The sequence below is a fragment of the Zeus faber genome, assembly GCF_960531495.2.
Source record: "Zeus faber genome assembly, chromosome: 15".
Taxonomy (NCBI): Eukaryota; Metazoa; Chordata; class Actinopteri; order Zeiformes; family Zeidae; genus Zeus; species Zeus faber.
The window spans coordinates 7973858-7992787 of record NC_137194.1 but is presented as its reverse complement, the minus strand read 5'-3'; the positions used below and the strand labels follow the sequence as shown (position 1 = coordinate 7992787).

General features: G+C 43.9%; 1 protein-coding gene across 2 annotated transcripts; it reads right to left on the bottom strand.

The window, feature by feature from the left end:
* Nucleotides 1-719: 719 nt before the first annotated feature.
* Nucleotides 720-18223, bottom strand: eno1a (enolase 1a, (alpha)). Of its 2 annotated transcripts, none has more exons than XM_080016043.1 (12): nt 18173-18223; nt 15136-15230; nt 8710-8805; nt 8466-8524; nt 7575-7644; nt 5840-5973; nt 5478-5700; nt 3296-3493; nt 1756-1957; nt 1549-1657; nt 1370-1428; nt 720-1224 (listed from the first exon to the last, which is right to left on the bottom strand). In XM_080016043.1, exons 2-12 carry the CDS (start codon nt 15218-15220, stop codon nt 1161-1163), a joined length of 1299 nt encoding a protein of 432 aa, XP_079872169.1. In that variant the 5' UTR covers nt 15221-15230; nt 18173-18223; the 3' UTR covers nt 720-1160. The 2 variants fall into 2 exon arrangements, with proteins under 2 accessions (XP_079872169.1, XP_079872170.1); XM_080016044.1 differs by lacking the exon at nt 8466-8524 and adding an exon at nt 8090-8148.
* Nucleotides 18224-18930: the final 707 nt, after the last annotated feature.

Genomic DNA, 18930 nt, shown 5'->3' with positions numbered 1-18930 from the left:
TGTCTCAAAGAAAACGACAATGCAACTTGAATTCTGTAGTCGACACTGCAGGAGCTTCAATATAATCACTTTTTCCGACGTGTCTTTTTTTCCCTCTCCACTCAACTTAACTTGGTATTGTATGCATATTATTATATAATGGGCAATAAACTCCTCAGTGTACCTTGAAGACAACATAAAGTCAGGTCCTGAAAACGCTGGGACTGGAGCTGTGGGACAGTCCAGTCCAGCTGGCCAGTTCCTAGATACAGTACAGAACCGCTGGCTCGCAGCGAGACTTACATTAATAGTGGCAAGGCTCAGTGCAGAGCCCATTAAGAAAGCTCTGGATCATTTACCCTCAGGGCCAGAAATGGCGTCTCTCTGCAGCAAGCTCATGTTTCTGCCTCTCAGTGGCACTCAGATTACTAGACACACTTTGGATCCACAGAAGCAGGTCCTAAGGAGACCCGTTATTAATTTAGTGTCTGTATAGCGATTTGAGCTTCCTCCTTATTCACCCAACTACATACAACTACTGTTGTGGTGTTATTCTTGTCTTGGGTTTACATTTTTATAAATCTATTTTTATCCAGGCCTGGTCTAAAGTCAGTTTCTGAGTGACCAATTGATTTGAAATGCTTTGGGAGGGTTCTTCTGTGACCACCACGCCTCTTTGAAATAAACCTATTTGTAAATGACCTATACATGTGAATTTATTCCAATAAAGAACAAAACACTTCAAATTATATAGTTTATTATATATTTCTGCCAACGTTTACAGCGACACTAGAACTCTCCAGAGACATGTTGCGCTCACAGTAGTCTCACACTCTCACTCTACACTTACAGTAGTTCTTACAAGAGCTCTGCTGAAACACCACTACAACTTGCACGAAGCAGTACAAAGACCTTTCACACAGTGAGTTGGACACAAACATAAAGACAGAAACTACTCAGGAGCCAAAGCGCGGTTGGAGGGTGGGCTACAATGTGTCACGGCAGGACACATTCTGTTCTGAGCCACAAAACACAGACTTGGACCTTGCATTTTGATGTTACTCCAACTCCTCTCGGAACGGGGGAGGCAACCTAGCGTGGCGTATACGTGTGTGGGTTAGTTATGCGTGATGAAACACAGAGGCCCAAGGCAGGAGGCGGGCTCAGGTGGCTCAGGTGGCTCAGATGGGGTGCCTGAAGTTCTGGCCGGCAAACCGGGCCTTGTCACCGAGCTCCTCTTCAATCCTGCGGGAAGAGTCACAACAGTTTGTTAAAACTCCTCAAACTGTACATGAGCTACTGCAATATTAGGCACAGACATTCAGTTCATTGGTCCTGTGTTTGTTTCGAGGTGTGATTAGTGGAGTTTGTGATGATTCCGTGTTCTGACCTAAGAAGCTGGTTGTACTTGGCCAGACGCTCAGATCGGCAAGGGGCACCGGTCTTGATCTAGTAGAGGATCCAAACAGAAAGTTAATCACACTGTGTATGAATTATCTCAAAAATACACTCGGCATCTGAAGCTAGAAATGAATACGAATGTATATTCTATTTCGTGGGAAGACTCACCTGTCCGGTGCAGAGTCCGACCACCAGGTCAGCGATGAATGTGTCCTCAGTCTCCCCAGAGCGATGGCTGACCATCACTCCCCAGCCGTTGCTTTGGGCCATCTTGCAGCTGATAAACAAACCAAACAAAACGCAAATAAGACGCGGAATAAGCCGGTACACGTTGTGACCCACTGGAGGCAAGATGGCCGCCCTGTGAACACTCACGCCTGCAGGGACTCGGTGACGGAGCCAATCTGGTTGACCTTGAGCAGCAGGCAGTTGCAGGACTTCTCGGCCACACCCTTGGCGATGCGCTTGGGGTTGGTGACCGTGAGGTCGTCTCCCACCACCTGGATGCTGGTGCTGGCCGTGAACTTGGCCCAGGCCTCCCAGTCGTCCTGGTCGAAGGGGTCCTCAATGGAGACCACTGGAGGGGGTGGGGGGAGAGACTGTTAGAGCCTTTTCTCAAAGCACCACGTCAGCACAAGGAACAGATTGAGACAAGTTTAGGTTCCCGCAATGAGCAATGTGTTAAAACTGACTGCATGGTTTGAAGTACCATGACGCATTGTTCATTTAATAGAAATAAAGACTTTATAATATAAACATCACTCACATTGTTTCATAACATTATAATATAGCGGTACGCACAACTATATTTGTACTGCTGCATGATTTGAAATGCAAATAATTAAAGAACTATCATAAAAAAATAAAAAAACGACATATCTGCCTCGATAGGATGAAATATGTTTCTTAAACCTAAACACTGCTGCAGCTTCTACAGGATGTAGGGATGACAAATCAACCGGATGAAGATCACAATGTGTGTTTATGCTCCAATCCTTCCTGTTCAACGCATCATCATTGTCATCAAAGGCCGAAACCAAATCAATCCTCATAGAAAGTTGGACATTTTCCCACAGGGAACAAAGAGAGAGAACAAAGATAAGGGTGAACAAGAATGGGAGGACTATCCAAGGGCACTCAAAATGGCTGCTCAGTCATTTAATCAGCGTTTTCCTTCACTACAAGTTTAGCACCTCCTTACTACTTTCTGTTTTTATTTTCTAATTACTAGTGCATGCCCGTTCAAAATGTAAGACTCAGTAAGACATTTTAATGCCACAGTTTAACAAAATGTCAATGATTCAGTCCTGTGTCCTGCATGCCTCGCTCAAAATGGCACAGTTGAAGCAAAACGTAGGACATCTCTGCAATAAAAAAAAAAAATTGTACCAAAACGTGAAAATATAGGCATCATGAACTTCAGGAGCATCACGCTGATGTGGACTGCCAGGCGCTCTGTTCGCTACCAGGGGTCTCCTCCCCTTGCGTGTGCGTGCGATGCCGAAAGTCACGCGCCCGGCGCTCGCGTCTCCGGCGCTTCCTCTCGTGCGTCTCGCGCTTCACGTGTTGGATGATGATGTCAAAAATCGCGCCGCTTAGTGGAATTGGACGATGTCACAAAGCGCCCCCCAGCCGCACCAGGCGCCGCTGTCCGTTGCCTTTTCAAAGTTTATCAATGTTACGCGTGTCGCACCGAACTCGACACGGCACGTCCGCGGGTCTCAAGCATAACCCCCCGACGAGTGCAAAGTAGGATGAACCGGTTGCCTGGATTATGGAAGGACATACATACAGGCAGGCAAGAAAACAGGCAGGCAGATGGACAGACAGACAGATTCCTAGAATTATAGATAGATGATAGATAGATATACACTTTCACAAGCTATCGAGACCCGTGTTTTCTGAGGAGCCGCACCTGGGTAGTCCTTCACGAAGCCCTTGTAGAGGTCGGCCAGCTGGTCGGGGCTGATGTAGCGGCTGGGGTCGTCCGGAGACTTGAAGTCCAGGTCGTACTTTCCTCCCTTGTAGAACTCGGAGGCGGCCACGTCCATGCCGATGACGATCTTGTCGGTGTACCCGGCCTTGGCGATGGCATTCTTCAGCAACTCCAGAGCTAAAGGCAGGCAGGAAAGGGGGTATGGCCCAGAGATAGTTTTATTGACCATAGAGAGAGCAACTCCATAGGTTTTCGATTGAGAAATCTGATGACACGAGTGACGGCGGCACCAACGGCACAAGAGGGCAAAAATCTACCAATCGCGCTTATCTTGAATGTCCCGGTTGCATTCTTTCACGGGGTGATGGGTGCGGCATGTGTAGAAAGCATTGTTAGGTCGAGAAGCATTGTTTCCCAAAAAAGGGATACTTCACTTCTGCATGCTCATTGTGTTAGCTAAATGCAAGGCTGCAAAGGGGATCAACTAGCCTAGCTCCAGCTTTCGAAATGCCTCCCAGCGTCTCAAAAGCGGAGTTATTAAAGCCATACACCTCGCATCTTTATAACAGGTGAAAAATAAAAACAAAGAAATTAGTTCTTATTTTAAAATGCAGCTACATTCGGAACTACTAACAACCATAACTACTATAAAGCTATTTCCCCCCAAAAACCTTTAAATTGACTTTGGTATATACACAGTAAAGCCCACTTCACACCTAAATCGAAAAACAAACAACAAACCTCCACTCAAAAGTGCGTTCATTCTTATGCAGAGTCTGCAGTTGAAAAGCTGTGACGCCCTGCTAGAGATTTGTCAACTCATCCGACAAGTTTAGTTCCGGTGTGATTACGGATTCAGCGTAAAAAGAGCTTAAAGCACGGAAAGAACTAAGACGTGTTCATTCATAAATAGTCAAGCACTAAGGAGTGTTTGCATATTGCTTCTCTGATGCCTATCTAGATTAAGATACTTGACCTGAATTGGGAGCAGCTAGGTAAATATAATAACTTTGAAGGGACGCTTTCAGTGTTTTGGACTTGAAACTGTAACTGCGGAGCCGCAAGTGTTTTTTTTTTTTTTTTTGTTTTCCACACACACACACCTTCTAATCACCACTTGACCAGGCTTCCCACTGAGGCATTTGCCATATCAGCACCTTGATCCGACACCAAGACAGTGAGCGGTGGAGTCCGTAGCTGGCATTCAATGCATTATTCAGCATTGAGTTGAGGCCTTAATTTGGAAACCATCTGTCGGTTTCCCAGGAGTAACATTCTTGGCTTGAGCAGCACAGAATGAGGGTCAACAGGGGGCACGGCGGTCTAATGATGGGAGGGGGCGGGGCTTATGGGGGACTGGGAATGTATGCTCGCGTTTCCAGTTGGTGAGGTAGAAACCAGACAAGGAAGCAAGAGGGTACCAACCGTCCAACCTGAAAAACTCAGCTTTTCCCTGAAAAATCCAGACGCACAAGCTATTGAGGTTTCATTTGGGGGAAAAATATAATCATCAATGGCAATCCATTTTAACATTTAATCCATAGGACAAACTAGTCATTTTTTTAAAGTTACTAGTACTTGTATTTTAGTTACTAGTTGCTATTCCATAGGTGACTCCTATGCGGCTCTATGTTTGAGATATTAAATATTTGCCTCCAATTAGTATCTATTCCCATTGTTACTAGCATCTAGTCACTATTAATTGAGTACAGGTAATTATTTATTAGTGACTAGTGCCTTTTCTTGTTGTTACCAGTAACATTAACATTTTTACTAGTAATATTTTAAATCAAGCGATCAACAAGCTGTTTTTACCGTCTCATGACTGGTAAAAAAAACACATTGTTACTGGTGTCTCAAACAGGGAGCCCCATAGGACTCAATGACAAAATGGTTCAAATTGTTACTAGTGACAATTGAAATAGTTCCAATTGGATTAGTTACTAGCATCTAATAAATAAGTTCTAGTATAATACATGTTGACGAGTAAAACTAAAATAGCTACTAGTAACTGTTGAGATAGCAACGAGTAATTAAAATATAAGTACTAGTAACTATTAAAAAGTGACTAGTTGGTCCTGTGGATCAAATGTTAAACCGGCTTGCCATACACATCTTAACCCAGTGGGGTCTCTCTGGACGGCTTCCCGGTTCCTCTCACCTTCCTTGTTCTCCAGAATGTTGGGTGCAAAGCCACCCTCATCCCCGACATTGGTGGCGTCCTGGCCGTACTTCTGCTTGATGACGTTCTTCAGGTTGTGGTAGACCTCAGCTCCAATGCGCATGGCGTCCTTGAAGCTGCTGGCTCCCACGGGCAGGATCATGAACTCCTGCATGGCCAGCTTGTTGCCAGCGTGGGAGCCGCCATTGATGACATTGAAAGCCTAAAAGTGAGAAGCAGAAGGGATTCGCATAAATTCTTGTGATGCCGCGGCAAGCCAAACCTCAAGCAGCGCTTTTATTCTTTTTTTTTTTTGGTGAATACCACGCTGGGCTATGGCTGCGGTGCATGTGTGAGCTCACAGGGACGGGGAGGATGACTTGGGGATTGCCGGCGAGGTCGGCAATGTGGCGGTAGAGCGGTACGCCCTTCTCGGCTGCACCGGCCTTGCACACAGCCAGGGAGACGCCCAGGATCGCATTAGCACCAAACTTAGCTGAGGGAGAAGGGCGATACAAATACAATGGTTCAAAATCTTTAGATTACAATAATAATAATTGTTGTTTGTATGCACTGACGACTGGTAGGAAATTGAAGGTGTTAATCTCAATTGTTGTATTTAACAAGCTCGCTGTTGTGGTCATGACAGTAATATCCAAGACCCCATTGAAATGAGAACATGATTCGCTGAGGAACGATCCTGATCCTTCATGGTCGCAATTGATGAAATCCCCAAATCTAAAAGTGAGCATAATATTTACTTGTAATTTTAATATTTACGTGTTTGATCTTTTCTTTCTTCTTTTAATGCCATTTTTTATATCTACTTTTATTAGCTTATTCCTACCCTGTTTTCAATGCATTTAATTATTTTATTATTCGACATTGTAAATGCATTTCGCTCTGCTTGGCGGCATTCAACGTCAACTCGAAAAATCGTGCTGCGTTTCAGAGAACCCGGGGAAACTGTAATACGTACCAAACATCACTGAACTGGACCAGGTATATTGCTGCCTGCAGCTATATTTATTATTATTATTATTAGCGTTTCACCCCTATTATAATTGTTCGGCAGCCCCTTATTGTTTGAGAAAAATAATTATTAGAATTTTGAAGCTTAAAAATATCTGGAAAACTAACTTGGGCACAACACACAAACTCTGTTTATGTCTTGTTTGTTTTCTGTTCACGCTGTCACAAAGACCTTGTGTATTGTTTATTTGACATGTGATCTTTATAAATACTGTGATATTTGTTAACTTGTTTTGTCCAGCTGTTTTGGACAATTGTTAAATAAAACAATTATCAGACTTGTTTTGTCTTTTGTTGTGCTAATTTACAAATTAATCTAATTTGCACTTACAAACAATATCAATACTATGAACTCAGCAATTCGGTCCAACCATTTATAACACCTGATACAACTCACACACCTATGTCAAAATCCTAAATTAAAAATCAATTTTTGAAGTTTCGTTGAACTGACTGTTTCATAAGTAATGCCATGAACGTTAGATTCATGAAATCACATGAGCGGAATTACGTCATGTTTACATGTCCATGTCAATCTGAAGTCAGTTACAACGTTTTAAAATGATATTCTATGTACCTAACTACCCGACGTAACTCCAAGATGCTTGATGTTTACACGTTAAGTAAATTGCGATGCATTTCACAAAAACTGAAGAGAACTGTAATACTTGCCTCAAATTAATACACTGGACCCCGTGTATTGCTGCCTGCAGCTAAATGTATTAATTATTATTATTATTATTATTATTATTATTATTATTATTATTATTATTATTATTATTATTATTATTATTATTATATCGATATGAATACAATGGTTACAATCTAATCTAACAGAGACCTCAATAGTTCAGTCTGAAAATCCCTCAATAATCTGAAAAATCAATCACGTGGACACTTTGTACTCGACTGTCATGAACTATGTTGGTAGTTTTGAGTCCATTCCGCAACTGTTTATGATTGAAGGGAAATCCATCACAATTTTTTTATAAATATATTTAAATACTTTGCGACGTCACAATGCCCTCTCTCGGGGGTCCGAGTGACATCAAAGCAGCGTCTTACACTTGTTGTCTGTTCCGTCCATGTCCAGCATCAGCTTGTCGATCTTCTCCTGCTCCAAGACGTTCAGATTCTGGACGGATCGTAACATAAACATAGTCATACATAAGATCAAGTGATTGCTTATATTTACCAATATGATCATTAGCTTTACATGTAGCACGTTAGTTCCAAAACACCCCACTTCAATAATGTTAGAGGTAACAACAGTAAAGACAGAATAACAGCTAGTCCAAAATATAAATACTAAACACTGCTAGAGTAACATGCAAAACAGCAAATTCTATTTGAACTTTTTTTTTTCTTTAGATAATATCTTACCCAACGACTTAAACCTTTACAGTTAAACTCATTTGCAAGATCAACTGCCACACCTGTTGAAATTACACCAACTGTTTTAATCGTTCTGCTCGAGTCCTAAGCATATTTAAAATAAATAAAATAAATAAATAAAAAAAATAAAATGGCCTTTGACACTATCAAAAAAACAACAACAGTCGAACAATAAATGGTCCTACCTGGCTAACCAGTGCAGGTGCAATAGTTTTATTGATATGCTCAACGGCTTTTGAGACACCTGCAAGGGACAAGCAGACCGTCACTGAGGCAGGAGGACGGAGGAGCGTGCAGAGCAGGCAGCACCAGACGATCACAGAGCAACTCAGGAGGAACCACAAACTACATTGAGAACGTTTTTAGAATACGCTCCCAGGATCAAAGTGACTCAAAACAAATGTGTGTATATATATATATATATTTTGTCCTTTGCATATCTGTGATCATTTGGTAGTGCATCCCAAGGTTAGTATCCAAATCCAAAGCCACTCCAAAGCCACAGGGCGGTGAGGTGGTGAATTTCATCAACATTCCTGTTATGTCACTCTCTTTATGTACCTGGTTACACAGAGCTGGGGCCAAGAACTCATTTACATATTTAACAGCTCTTTTCACCCCTGACAGGAGAGGAAAGATCAAGACAAAGGGGTCAACGTTGGGAGGGAGAGCGCAAAGGGACACAGAAAGGACTGAAAGTACAATGTTGAGTTTTTATTTTCTTCCTCCAGTGGTGTAGTTTTACCAGAAAAGGCGAGTAAGTTTGGTCATAACATGAAACTGTTCGGGGGTGGGTGTCCTTTACCTTTGCCCATGTAGCGGGTCTTGTCATTGTCACGGAGCTCCAAGGCCTCGTAGATGCCGGTGGAGGCGCCGCTGGGGACTGCAGCTCTGAAAAGGCCTTGGGGGACAGACAGAATTTGGTCTTAAAACACTGCAGAGTTAATAAAGGACTGAAAGGGATCACTGCAGGTGGATGGATGTGGAAATTCATATGTTGCTCATACTGGACACTACACTCTGACTGCTGCTACTTTTAACTGCTGTTTTTACTGTTTTCTGATGACTGTACGCTACCTCTATTAGTAATGCTGCAATATTGTAACCTGTACTTACAGTAGACTGACTACCACCCGCTATGTTGGGCTGACAAGTCACTAGTCAGGATAGTGCTACTAGTTGACACAGTACTAAGTGCTTTTCTTTTATTGTTACTATTTGATTGCCTTCTTTGAACATAAAGCACTTTGAGTTGCATGAGACAGAAAGAACTGAAAGTTAAATGTGCTATATGAAGGGTGCTATACAAATAAAGGTTATTATTATTACTAGTTAGCACAGTGCCACTAGATGGCATCCTCCTATTTCATGTTAACTTGTATAGACAGATGTGTACATATATTTTATTTCTTATCTCTTTTTGATTTATCTCTTTCTCGAATGCACTGTTTTTTTGCTGAATGTAATTCCTGAATTTCCCTCTGGGGATTAATAAAGTGTTATCTTATCACAAATGAACGATCCTGTCGAAATCAGTGATTTGTTTGGACACAAAATTTGTAAGACAAAGTGCGGTGTTAGTCACGGCAGTGGGCGCAGCAGCAGTCGCTTGGTATTCAAGCAGCCGCAGTGAGTGCAATGCCATCCAATCAGGGAGCAGCAGCACCGTGCACTGCCAAAGGCTTTTTTTTGAACGAGGGAGGCAGAGAATGCAGAACAAGCCCTCCATCCATCCAGACAGACAGACAGACAGACTCTGCTGTGATGTAACAGGGACAGACAAGCTGCCCACTGAGCATGTGCGGCGGCTGACCTGTGGAAGAATGCTATGAGAGGCTGGCCATTTTGGATCTCACTCTCTCTCTATGTGAGGAGAGGTTGGGGATGTATAAAATCCATCTATTGAGTTTGTTCACTGTTCCGGAAGCGATGGTGCGACCGCCGCTCTGGGTCGGGGGATTTAAGGCTAAGCCCAAAGCACAGGGCGGTTATCTAGGGCGCGGGTTGAGGATCACCACATCATGCCCATCAAGACCTCAGCTATGCAGAGGCCTAACTGAATTACAAAGGCCGGATTTAACTAACTACAATTTTATAAAAAAATATATATAAATATATAGTATAAAATATTTATTGTGAAATTATATACATGAACAATACATTTGGAAGACATTTGTAAAATAAGAGAAAAAAATAAGAAGTCATAACAATACTTGATAATCAGCAGTCGCTTATTGCTCTGGATAGATAGACAGAGAGATAGATAGATGGATAGAATGATGGATAGATAAAGAGATTGTAATGTCCTAGTAGCTCACATAAAAAATTTGAATTGTAAAAAATATTTTATAACACAAGAATACATATACTGTATGTATATAAAAGGCAACATATGGGAAAAGTGAAATGTACAATGAACCTAATAGTTAACTGTACACAATAAAAACCAAGCAGGATAAAATAAGAAGATAAACCTGACATTTTTAAGCAGTGTAAACCTGAAAAATGTAATTTCAACAATAAAATAGTATAACATATGGCAGGAAAATGGAAAATAAACCTGAATAACAAATTCTCACTTCTGGGTATTGCATTTCCTGTCTATACTTTAAATGATTCAAAAACTAAAAAAATAATAATTCAAAACTCCTAGTAAACCTAAGTGACATTGACGACAAACTGCAGCACTTAAACCCCATTTCCCAGGAGCGGAATGAAGAAAATGTAGATAAACACCACTTTCCAAAACAAAAACATTTTAAAGTAATTAAATCTCCTTCCTCCTCCTCCTCCTCCTCCTCCTACTCATCCTCATTGTGTGTGCTTCATTAACATTCTCAGGACATTCATTTGGGCTCGAGCACTCCCTTTGTTTCAGTCCACAGAGCAGAAGCCCCTCCCAAATAAACAACAAAGAAAGCCAAATACCAGCCGAAGCCATTAGCTGATTGGTTGAGTACTGTAAATCAATCCAAACCTGAGACTCATCAATGTGATTAGAGACCAGTTGACCTTAAAAGAGTTCCCACGTGGGATTATTTTCTGCCCGCCCCCCCCCCCAAACCAATTTTTTCTTCTTTCGTTTAAACACTTGTAATTTTTTCGAGTAAGGGAGTTCTGCAAACTCCAAACTTCTAACGGAACGCTGCTGAATGCCACTGAATTAGAATTAGAAATAGAGGATTTACTTTAAAGACTTGTCACTCCGTATCTTAAACTGGGTTCTTTTTTCTTTTTAATTAATTTCCTTCGTGTCTTCCTTTTTAAAATTGTTATTATTTAAGTAATATTTTGCAGCTCATTGACTGTTACCCAACTCCCAGCAATAAAAAAAATAAAACATCCGGCAAATATGCCCCAAAATGATGGATCTCGCTACCAAGCAGACAATTAATTCCTTAAAGTGTCGGCTGAAAACATTTGAACTTGTTTGTTTTCAGTTGTTTCATTTAGAGGAACGGGGCACGGCGATCGCATAGTTTTACAGTTTTATGTCGCTGATATGGTTGAGGCCTCGTAGGAACAGGGACGTTTCAGATGTCTTGTTGTTTATAAATATTGATGTACATTTGGAGCAGAACTAAGGTGAAAAACTGTTGCAAATTTATCGGAAGTTGAAGAGCGTTGGCGCTACCTGATTAGTTTGAGGAGCGGACATCATTTGTGACATCATCATCCGAAGTTATATGTCCGAGCTTCACCTCTCACATCCAGCGACTTGCGCCTTGTGGACTGCAAACCGTTTGCTACGCGTAGACAGGCAACCCGAGACGATGCTGCGTTTAATGGAAACTTGGAAAACTGTAATTCGTGCCGCGTTACAGAAATTATAATCTTATACCCCTTTCCCAACTGCACCAAAAACCCAGTAACACCCGCTAACAATCGGCATTTGTCACCAGTGGGAAAGTTGACCCGCAAGTTTTGGCCCCTTCCCTTGCGAGATGCGACGCGGGTTGAAATTTCGGACGCCAGCACATTATTAAACAGGAATTTCACATTCCATTTAGAATCCAAAAATCAGCAGTTAATCACTTTTTTCTGCATGGGGGACCGTGAAATCCTGTTACTGTGGGGATCGCACCGTGGGGATCGCACCGTGGGGACCACAGCGGCGATCCCTGTTTACAAGCCGTGCATCGCACATGGAACGGTAGTGAGGAGGGACGTAGAGCGGTGGTCAGACCAATCAGAGGCCGCGCTTCAGGACGCTCTTACTGACGTAGACTGGGACATGTTCCAATCAAGTTCCAGTGACGTCAGCAAGTTTACGGAAGTAGCTACGTGCTTCATAGCTATGTTAGCGGATAGCATCGTTCCCACGGTAAAAGTTCAGATATTTCCGAACCAGAAACCGCGGGTCGATAAATCCATCCGCGGTGCCGCACTGCCGCTTACAACGAGGGTCTTGTGTCCGGAAATATGGACAGTTACAAAGCGGCGTTGTACAATCTGCGGGGGGCGGTAAAGGACGCTAAACGGATGTATAGGGACCGAGTGGAGCGACAGATGGAGCAACGGGACACCAGACGCTTGTGGCAGGGGCTGCGGACTATTACGAACTACAACAGCAGCTCCTCCCCGGCCACGAGTGTGGACGCCTCCCCAGCCAACGAACTGGACTCCTTTTTTGCACGGTTTGAGTCTAGCAACAACACCGCTAGCTCGCCAGCTAATTGGAGTTACACCTCTGGGGATGAGCACGCACTCTCAGTGTCTGAGCATGACGTCAGGAGGGCTCTGATGTGGGTGAACGCCAGGAAAGCTGCGGGCCCAGATGGCATATCTGGGCGAGTACTGAAGACCTGTGCTAACCAGCTAGCCCTGGTGTTCACTATAATATTCAATGCTTCCCTGGCCGAGTCGATGGTCCAGTCTTGTCCTTCAAGAGGTCCACCGTCATTCCTGTCCCGAAGATCACCTCTCCAGCCTGCTTGAATGGCTACCGTGCGGTGGCCCTCACCTCGGTGGTCATGAAGTGCTTCGAGAGGTTAATTAAAGACTACATCTGCGCCTCCCTCCCCCGCACCCTGGACCCGTTGCAGTTTGGGTACCGGCCGAACAGATCCACGGACAGTCTCCCAGGTACTGCACACCACGCTCACGCACCTGGATGGCCGGAAGGGGGCCTATGTAAGATTGCTGTTCATCGACTATAGTTTAGCTTTCAATACCAGTCCCCAGCAGACCGGCTGTCAAGCTAACTAGCTAGGACTGAACACTCTGCTCTGTGTCTGGATCCTGGACTTCGGGTTGGGAGGCCCATGTCCAGCTCCCTCACCCTGAACACAGGATCCCCCCCACGGCTGCGTCCTCAGCCCCCTACTGTACTCCCTGTACACACTTGACTGTGTGGCCAGGTCCAGCTCCAACACCATCATCAAGTTTGCTGACGACACCGTTGTGGTGAGCCTGTCATCGACGATGATGAGAAGGCCTACCGTGAGGAGGTGGCTGACCTGTCACCCTGGTGGCAGGACAACAGCCTCCTCCCCAACGTCAGCAGAACTAAGGACCTGATTGTGGACTTTAGGAGGGGGTAACAACCAAGGATGCACGCGTCGTTGGTGATTAATGGGGCTTCTGTCAACAGGGTGAGCAGCTTCAAGTACCTGGGAGTCCACATGACCGAGGATTTAACATGGACTTTACAAACAGACACTCTGGTGAGAAAGGCGAGGCAGCGTCTTTACCACCTCAGGCAGCTGAAGAAATTCAGGGTCTCGGTGAGGACCCTCAAGTCCTTCTACTGTGGAGCGGTGGAGAGCGTCCTGACAGGCAGCACCACTGCCTTGTTTGAGAACTGTTCTGCTCAGGACAGGCGGGCCCTGCAGAGGGTGGTGCGTTCAGCTGAAGGTACCACTGGAACTACCCTCCCCTCCCTGCAGGACTTACACACCAGGAGGTGTAGCAGCAGAGCCTGCAGGATCATGAAGGATCCTCACCACCCCAACAACGGACTGTTCCAGCTGCTGCGGTCAGGCAAACGCCTCTGCAGTCACACAGAGAGGACAGAGAGACTGAGACCGAGTTTCTTCCCTCAAGCCATAAGGACAGTCAATGCTGAACTCACCAGGGGTCCAAACAAAAAGCACTGAGTCACTCACACAGGCCCCACTGCCTTGCTGTACTGTATGTACCATACTGTACTGCATACTGTATCACCGTCTGGGTTCCTCCATACTGCGCTGTATTGATGTTGTGTTAGGTGTTACTGTATTGCTGTGTCGTACTGTTGTTTACTGTACTGCATATCTCCATACTCACTTTAGTCACATGCACTTTACTGCATATATATGTATATACAAATGGCCTATCCCTCCTACATAACTCTTTTCCCTTCACTTCTATTTTGTATCGCCGCTTTGTATTATCTTTTTGAGTCTTATTTAATTGTATTAATATAATTCTATTCACTAACTGCATCACGTTTTAGGAATCAGTTAGTTTCAGTTAGTTAGCTAGGTAGGAATTAGGTTATCTATTATGTTTGGTTTAGTAACTATTGTGCATAACCTCCGGGTGTGTTGCAAAGACATTTCACTGCATATATGTATGAACGAATGTATATGTATGTGACGAATAAACCTCTTGAATCTTGACATTAGTATTAATATATTCTACTCAAAGTGTAAGTAATTATATGGAGTCATGTCCAAAAATACCACAGCATTTCTCATCACAGACAAAATCGACAAAACCTGACTAAATCAGATCAAAATCAGGCTGAATTTGTGTCGTCTGATCCCGGCATTATGGAAACTCTGAAAACTGTAATTTGTACCTAACATGACTAAACTGGAGCCTGTGTATTGCTGCCTGCAGCTCAATTATTATTATTATTATTATTATTATTATTATTATTATTATTCCTAGAGAAGGTTTAGCTGTGACACACAGTGGTTTGATACTATGAGAAAATGTACTTGTTGTAAATTCAATGACTTCTAAATTACCTGATGTAATGTAGACTCAAGAGGTTAATTTGTCACATACATATACATACGTTCATACATAAATGCAGTTAAATGTCTAAATGTATGTATAATTACTATTATTTCCAAATTTTGCAGCAAGAATAGTAACGTAAATCAATGTCAACATTCAATCCAATACCAGGATGTTAATTATTCTAAACTGCATTGAATATGACGTTAACACATTACATGCAGTGATTATTTTAGACACAAACGCAAAAACAGGAAAATAGCGTCGTACAAAGAAGCCGTACCTTTCTTGGTGTACAGGTCGACCTCCACGGTGGGGTTTCCACGGGAGTCGAAAATCTCCCTAGCGTGGACCTTCAGGATAGACATGCTTCTGGATCTAGCAGGGGAGGGGGGGAAGTCGGGAACAGAGAGTCAGGCGACAGATGGCGGTGTGCTGCTGTGTCATCCTGCAAAATGAGCCATGAGTCGGCACATTTTGGAACGCTCAAAGACAAGGCGCTCGCACAAAACCAAGACCTAGTTTTGACTCTTTGAAAATCTGATATAAGTAGCGAGTAATAACCCATATGATGATCTACCTGTGCATGGCAGCTGATGGGACGAGGTGCTAGTCAGGACGCTGGAGGTGGCTGCTTGCACTGAGGTGCGGCTCGCCCAGCCGACAAATCTTTTAACCAAATTCTGAGTTTACTTAATAAAAATCAAATAAATGTATCACAAAGCTTTTGTCCCCTTGTTTATCACGTGAGCAAGCCGCACAGGAAGGGTCCAGAGATTAATCAGCGATGGCGTAACAATGGCTTCCAAGAAGTAACATTGAGCAATGGAGCTTTGTTTCTTTTTCCTTTCTTTGTCCTGGTATCATTTTAGTGATATGATACAGGGCCGAGTCGTGGTCTAATCTCTGGAAGCCTTCACTATCTCACCCAAATTCGAGGCACTGTGGGGGTCAGGTTTTAAACCTGAAATGGGGTTAGTTAGACTCCAGCACCCTGGGGGGGTTTTCATTGGTTTTATTGGACCAGAGAGTGGCACTGACTAATAAAACCCCCATGGAACAATGGAAAAATCTATGCCCCTAAATGTCTGTGTGGAAAATGGCCGCTGGCCACAATACTCTGACGTTAGCTGTGAAAACACAGTCCTTCACATGTTTACAGCATAACAGAACAGGGGCGAGGCGGCGCGGCTTGGAATAAAGCAAAGTTATATTCACTTTGTGTTGACTATGAGTTTCCAGGTCAACCGCTGCATTTAATGGCAACCAGAATCAGAATCTGCTTAATTTGCCAGGCACATTTACATAAACAAGGCATTCATTTCGGTGAGGTTTGGTGCCGTTTCAGTGCAGACCATAAATAATAATAATAAATATAGCCGCAGGCAGCAATACACTGGGTTTAGTTTAGTCATGTTAGATACGTAGTACAGGTTTTGGAGGTTCCTGAATCTGCACGCTTTGATTGGTTTGGAGCGGACCGAGGGACCCTCCCCTCCTGCAGATTCTTTCTTTAATCGCTCTACTTTTGCGGGGACGGGAGCCACGCAGGGCTCGGGTTGGGAGGAGCACGAGTTCCGAGTTTGAATTGCCGTTTTAGGTAGACCCGCCGTGTCAGCTCCGGGGGGCCCCATCCCAGCTGCGTGCTGCCCAGCCGGAGAGCACCGGGGGGAGCACCGGCGCTCCTGCTGTACGATTGGCTGTTTGTGTCACATGTTTGAAGTGACGAATTTACAGAGGTTCACGAAGGTAATTACACTTGAGTAATTTAAGTGGCGACTTCTTTCCATGGATACAATTTTTGATAGGTTATGTTTCCATAAAATACGATAAACGTTGGCGTATTTCTGTGACTCATTACAATTTCCCGGGTTCTATTTTTCCGACGCGTTCCTCGTAGATTAACACATCACTCATTCCCACAGCTGGACTGGTGGACTCAACTCAACGTCGTGATGAGTTTTTGTGGATGAATGTTTTTGTGTTTTTTCATGAATCCGCCAAAATAAGGAGGACCAAAGAAATAAAATATAAATCGAACAGATCCACAGACATCAAACAGGTCACCAAGTACATAAACACACACGCCTAGTTTGTAATCTCTAACCACTACGGAGCGAGGGAGCCTACACTGTGGCCACGGTGCAAATGGACGTTCCGGCCAGAACCTGCACATTTATAGTACATAGTATGATGACGTAACAAAGCGTCTTACTCGAAATCTCATCTTGTTCCATTATTTTTCGAACGCCGGCACTTTGGTCACGCACCACCGTCCGGTCACTTGGGGTCCGATTTCTCTGGTTTTCCACTAATCTCTGCTCCTTATCCGGATCGATTTGGACGAAACCTGAACCGCGAGATGTTTGCGACGCCTCGGTTCTCACGAGAGACGTAAACCGTGTTCGTAGCTTCTGCAGCTGTTCTGCTCCAGATGGTTTTAGGCTGAAGGATTTTGAGGAAAATAATCACTACTATGGGAGGAAATGATGATGATGATGATGATGATAATAATAAAAATAATAAATAAATAACCACTTGAAACACAATAAGCTCTACTTTTGTATATTTTGTGTGTTGAAAATCAAACCAGAACTTTAGAACACAGAACAATATTTTGAATAGCATGGTGGCTCAATTGGTGGAGGAGAAGTAAAGAAGGTAATTCTATCGACAATAAAGGAAAGAAAAAATAATAAAAAAAAGGCGCGGATGAACACATCAGCGAATGGAGAGGAAACGGTGTAGACAACGCAACAGTTTGCCACACAACACTCCCCATCCAGACCCAGCGCCGTGACCGCTGCAAGCAACTAGTACCACACAGGACATGGGCGCGCAAGAAATACACCAAACACCGTCATTATTATGACCGTTATTACCGAATGAGCTGCATTCGGTGCTGGAAGCAACTATTTCGTCGCCGGGCTGCAACTTGACGCCCCTGCCTCCATGTCACTGCAGTTCTAAATGCAGTGACATGTCGCCAGCTGACGGCCCTGTTAAAAATAGACAGCAGCCTCGCCTGCCGCCGCCATCGTATCAAGCGTTGGACTCACTCACGCCTTGTCCCGGGGAGGAAAAAAAAAAACCAAAACGGCGAACAACAGGAAAGAATCACAAGGACAAACTAAGGTCATCACCGAGGATGAGAAACATCATCACCGAGTGCGGATGGATTAAAAGAAACAAAAAAAAAAAAAAAAAAAAAAAAAGGGGGGAAAGTTCTCGCTCGGGAAATTCGACTCGTGGTATTTCTCGGAGGCTCGTCTAAGGTCGAACAAATACCAAATAATCGCATGAAAACGAGCGCGTCTTACCTGCGTGGCCTCACCGTGCGGGGGGGGGGGGGGGGGCGCGCTGTGTGCGGGTCTGGCGCGGGCAGCGGAGCGGGCGCTCGTGAGGTGCGCGGCAGCGCGCGCTCCCCGCGACGTGATTGGCTGAGCTCGACCGCGCGCTCCCCGTCCAGGCGGGCAACGTCACGCCCCGAGCGACGCCGTGCACAACGATTTAATTGTTATTATTATTATTATTATTATTGTTATTAGTATTATTATTATTATTATTATTATTAATAATGATATAAACAATTATTTCTTATTATTTTATTGTTATTATTTTATTGTTGTCATTTCGTCATTGTTATTATATACATTTGTATTATTATTTCCTTATCTGCATTTTCACAAGCTGTCTGCCATTTGTGAACACGTTCAGGGTTTTAGGAACAGGCGTGCCGACGACGAGGAGGAGACGCAGCTGTGCGTACGTGCAGCGGTGGACGTCTACCGCGCAGCGGTGGCGTGACGCAATACCGGAGAAATGATTCGCTGAAGTGGGGTTCGTCTTCGACTCACGAACTGGAAATAATGCCCGAGGACTATGTTAAAGTCCAAAGCGAAAAAGGCCGATGCTTACGGCATCTGATACATCCTACTGCTCGCGACTGATTTAACACGTTGCATTCCACCATAGTAAACAGACAGGATTTAATGTTTCCTGTGAGAATTAAATTCTCACAGGAACCGACTCTTTAGACTCCGCTCAGTCTTCCCTCGCTGCATTCCTGCTCAATAAA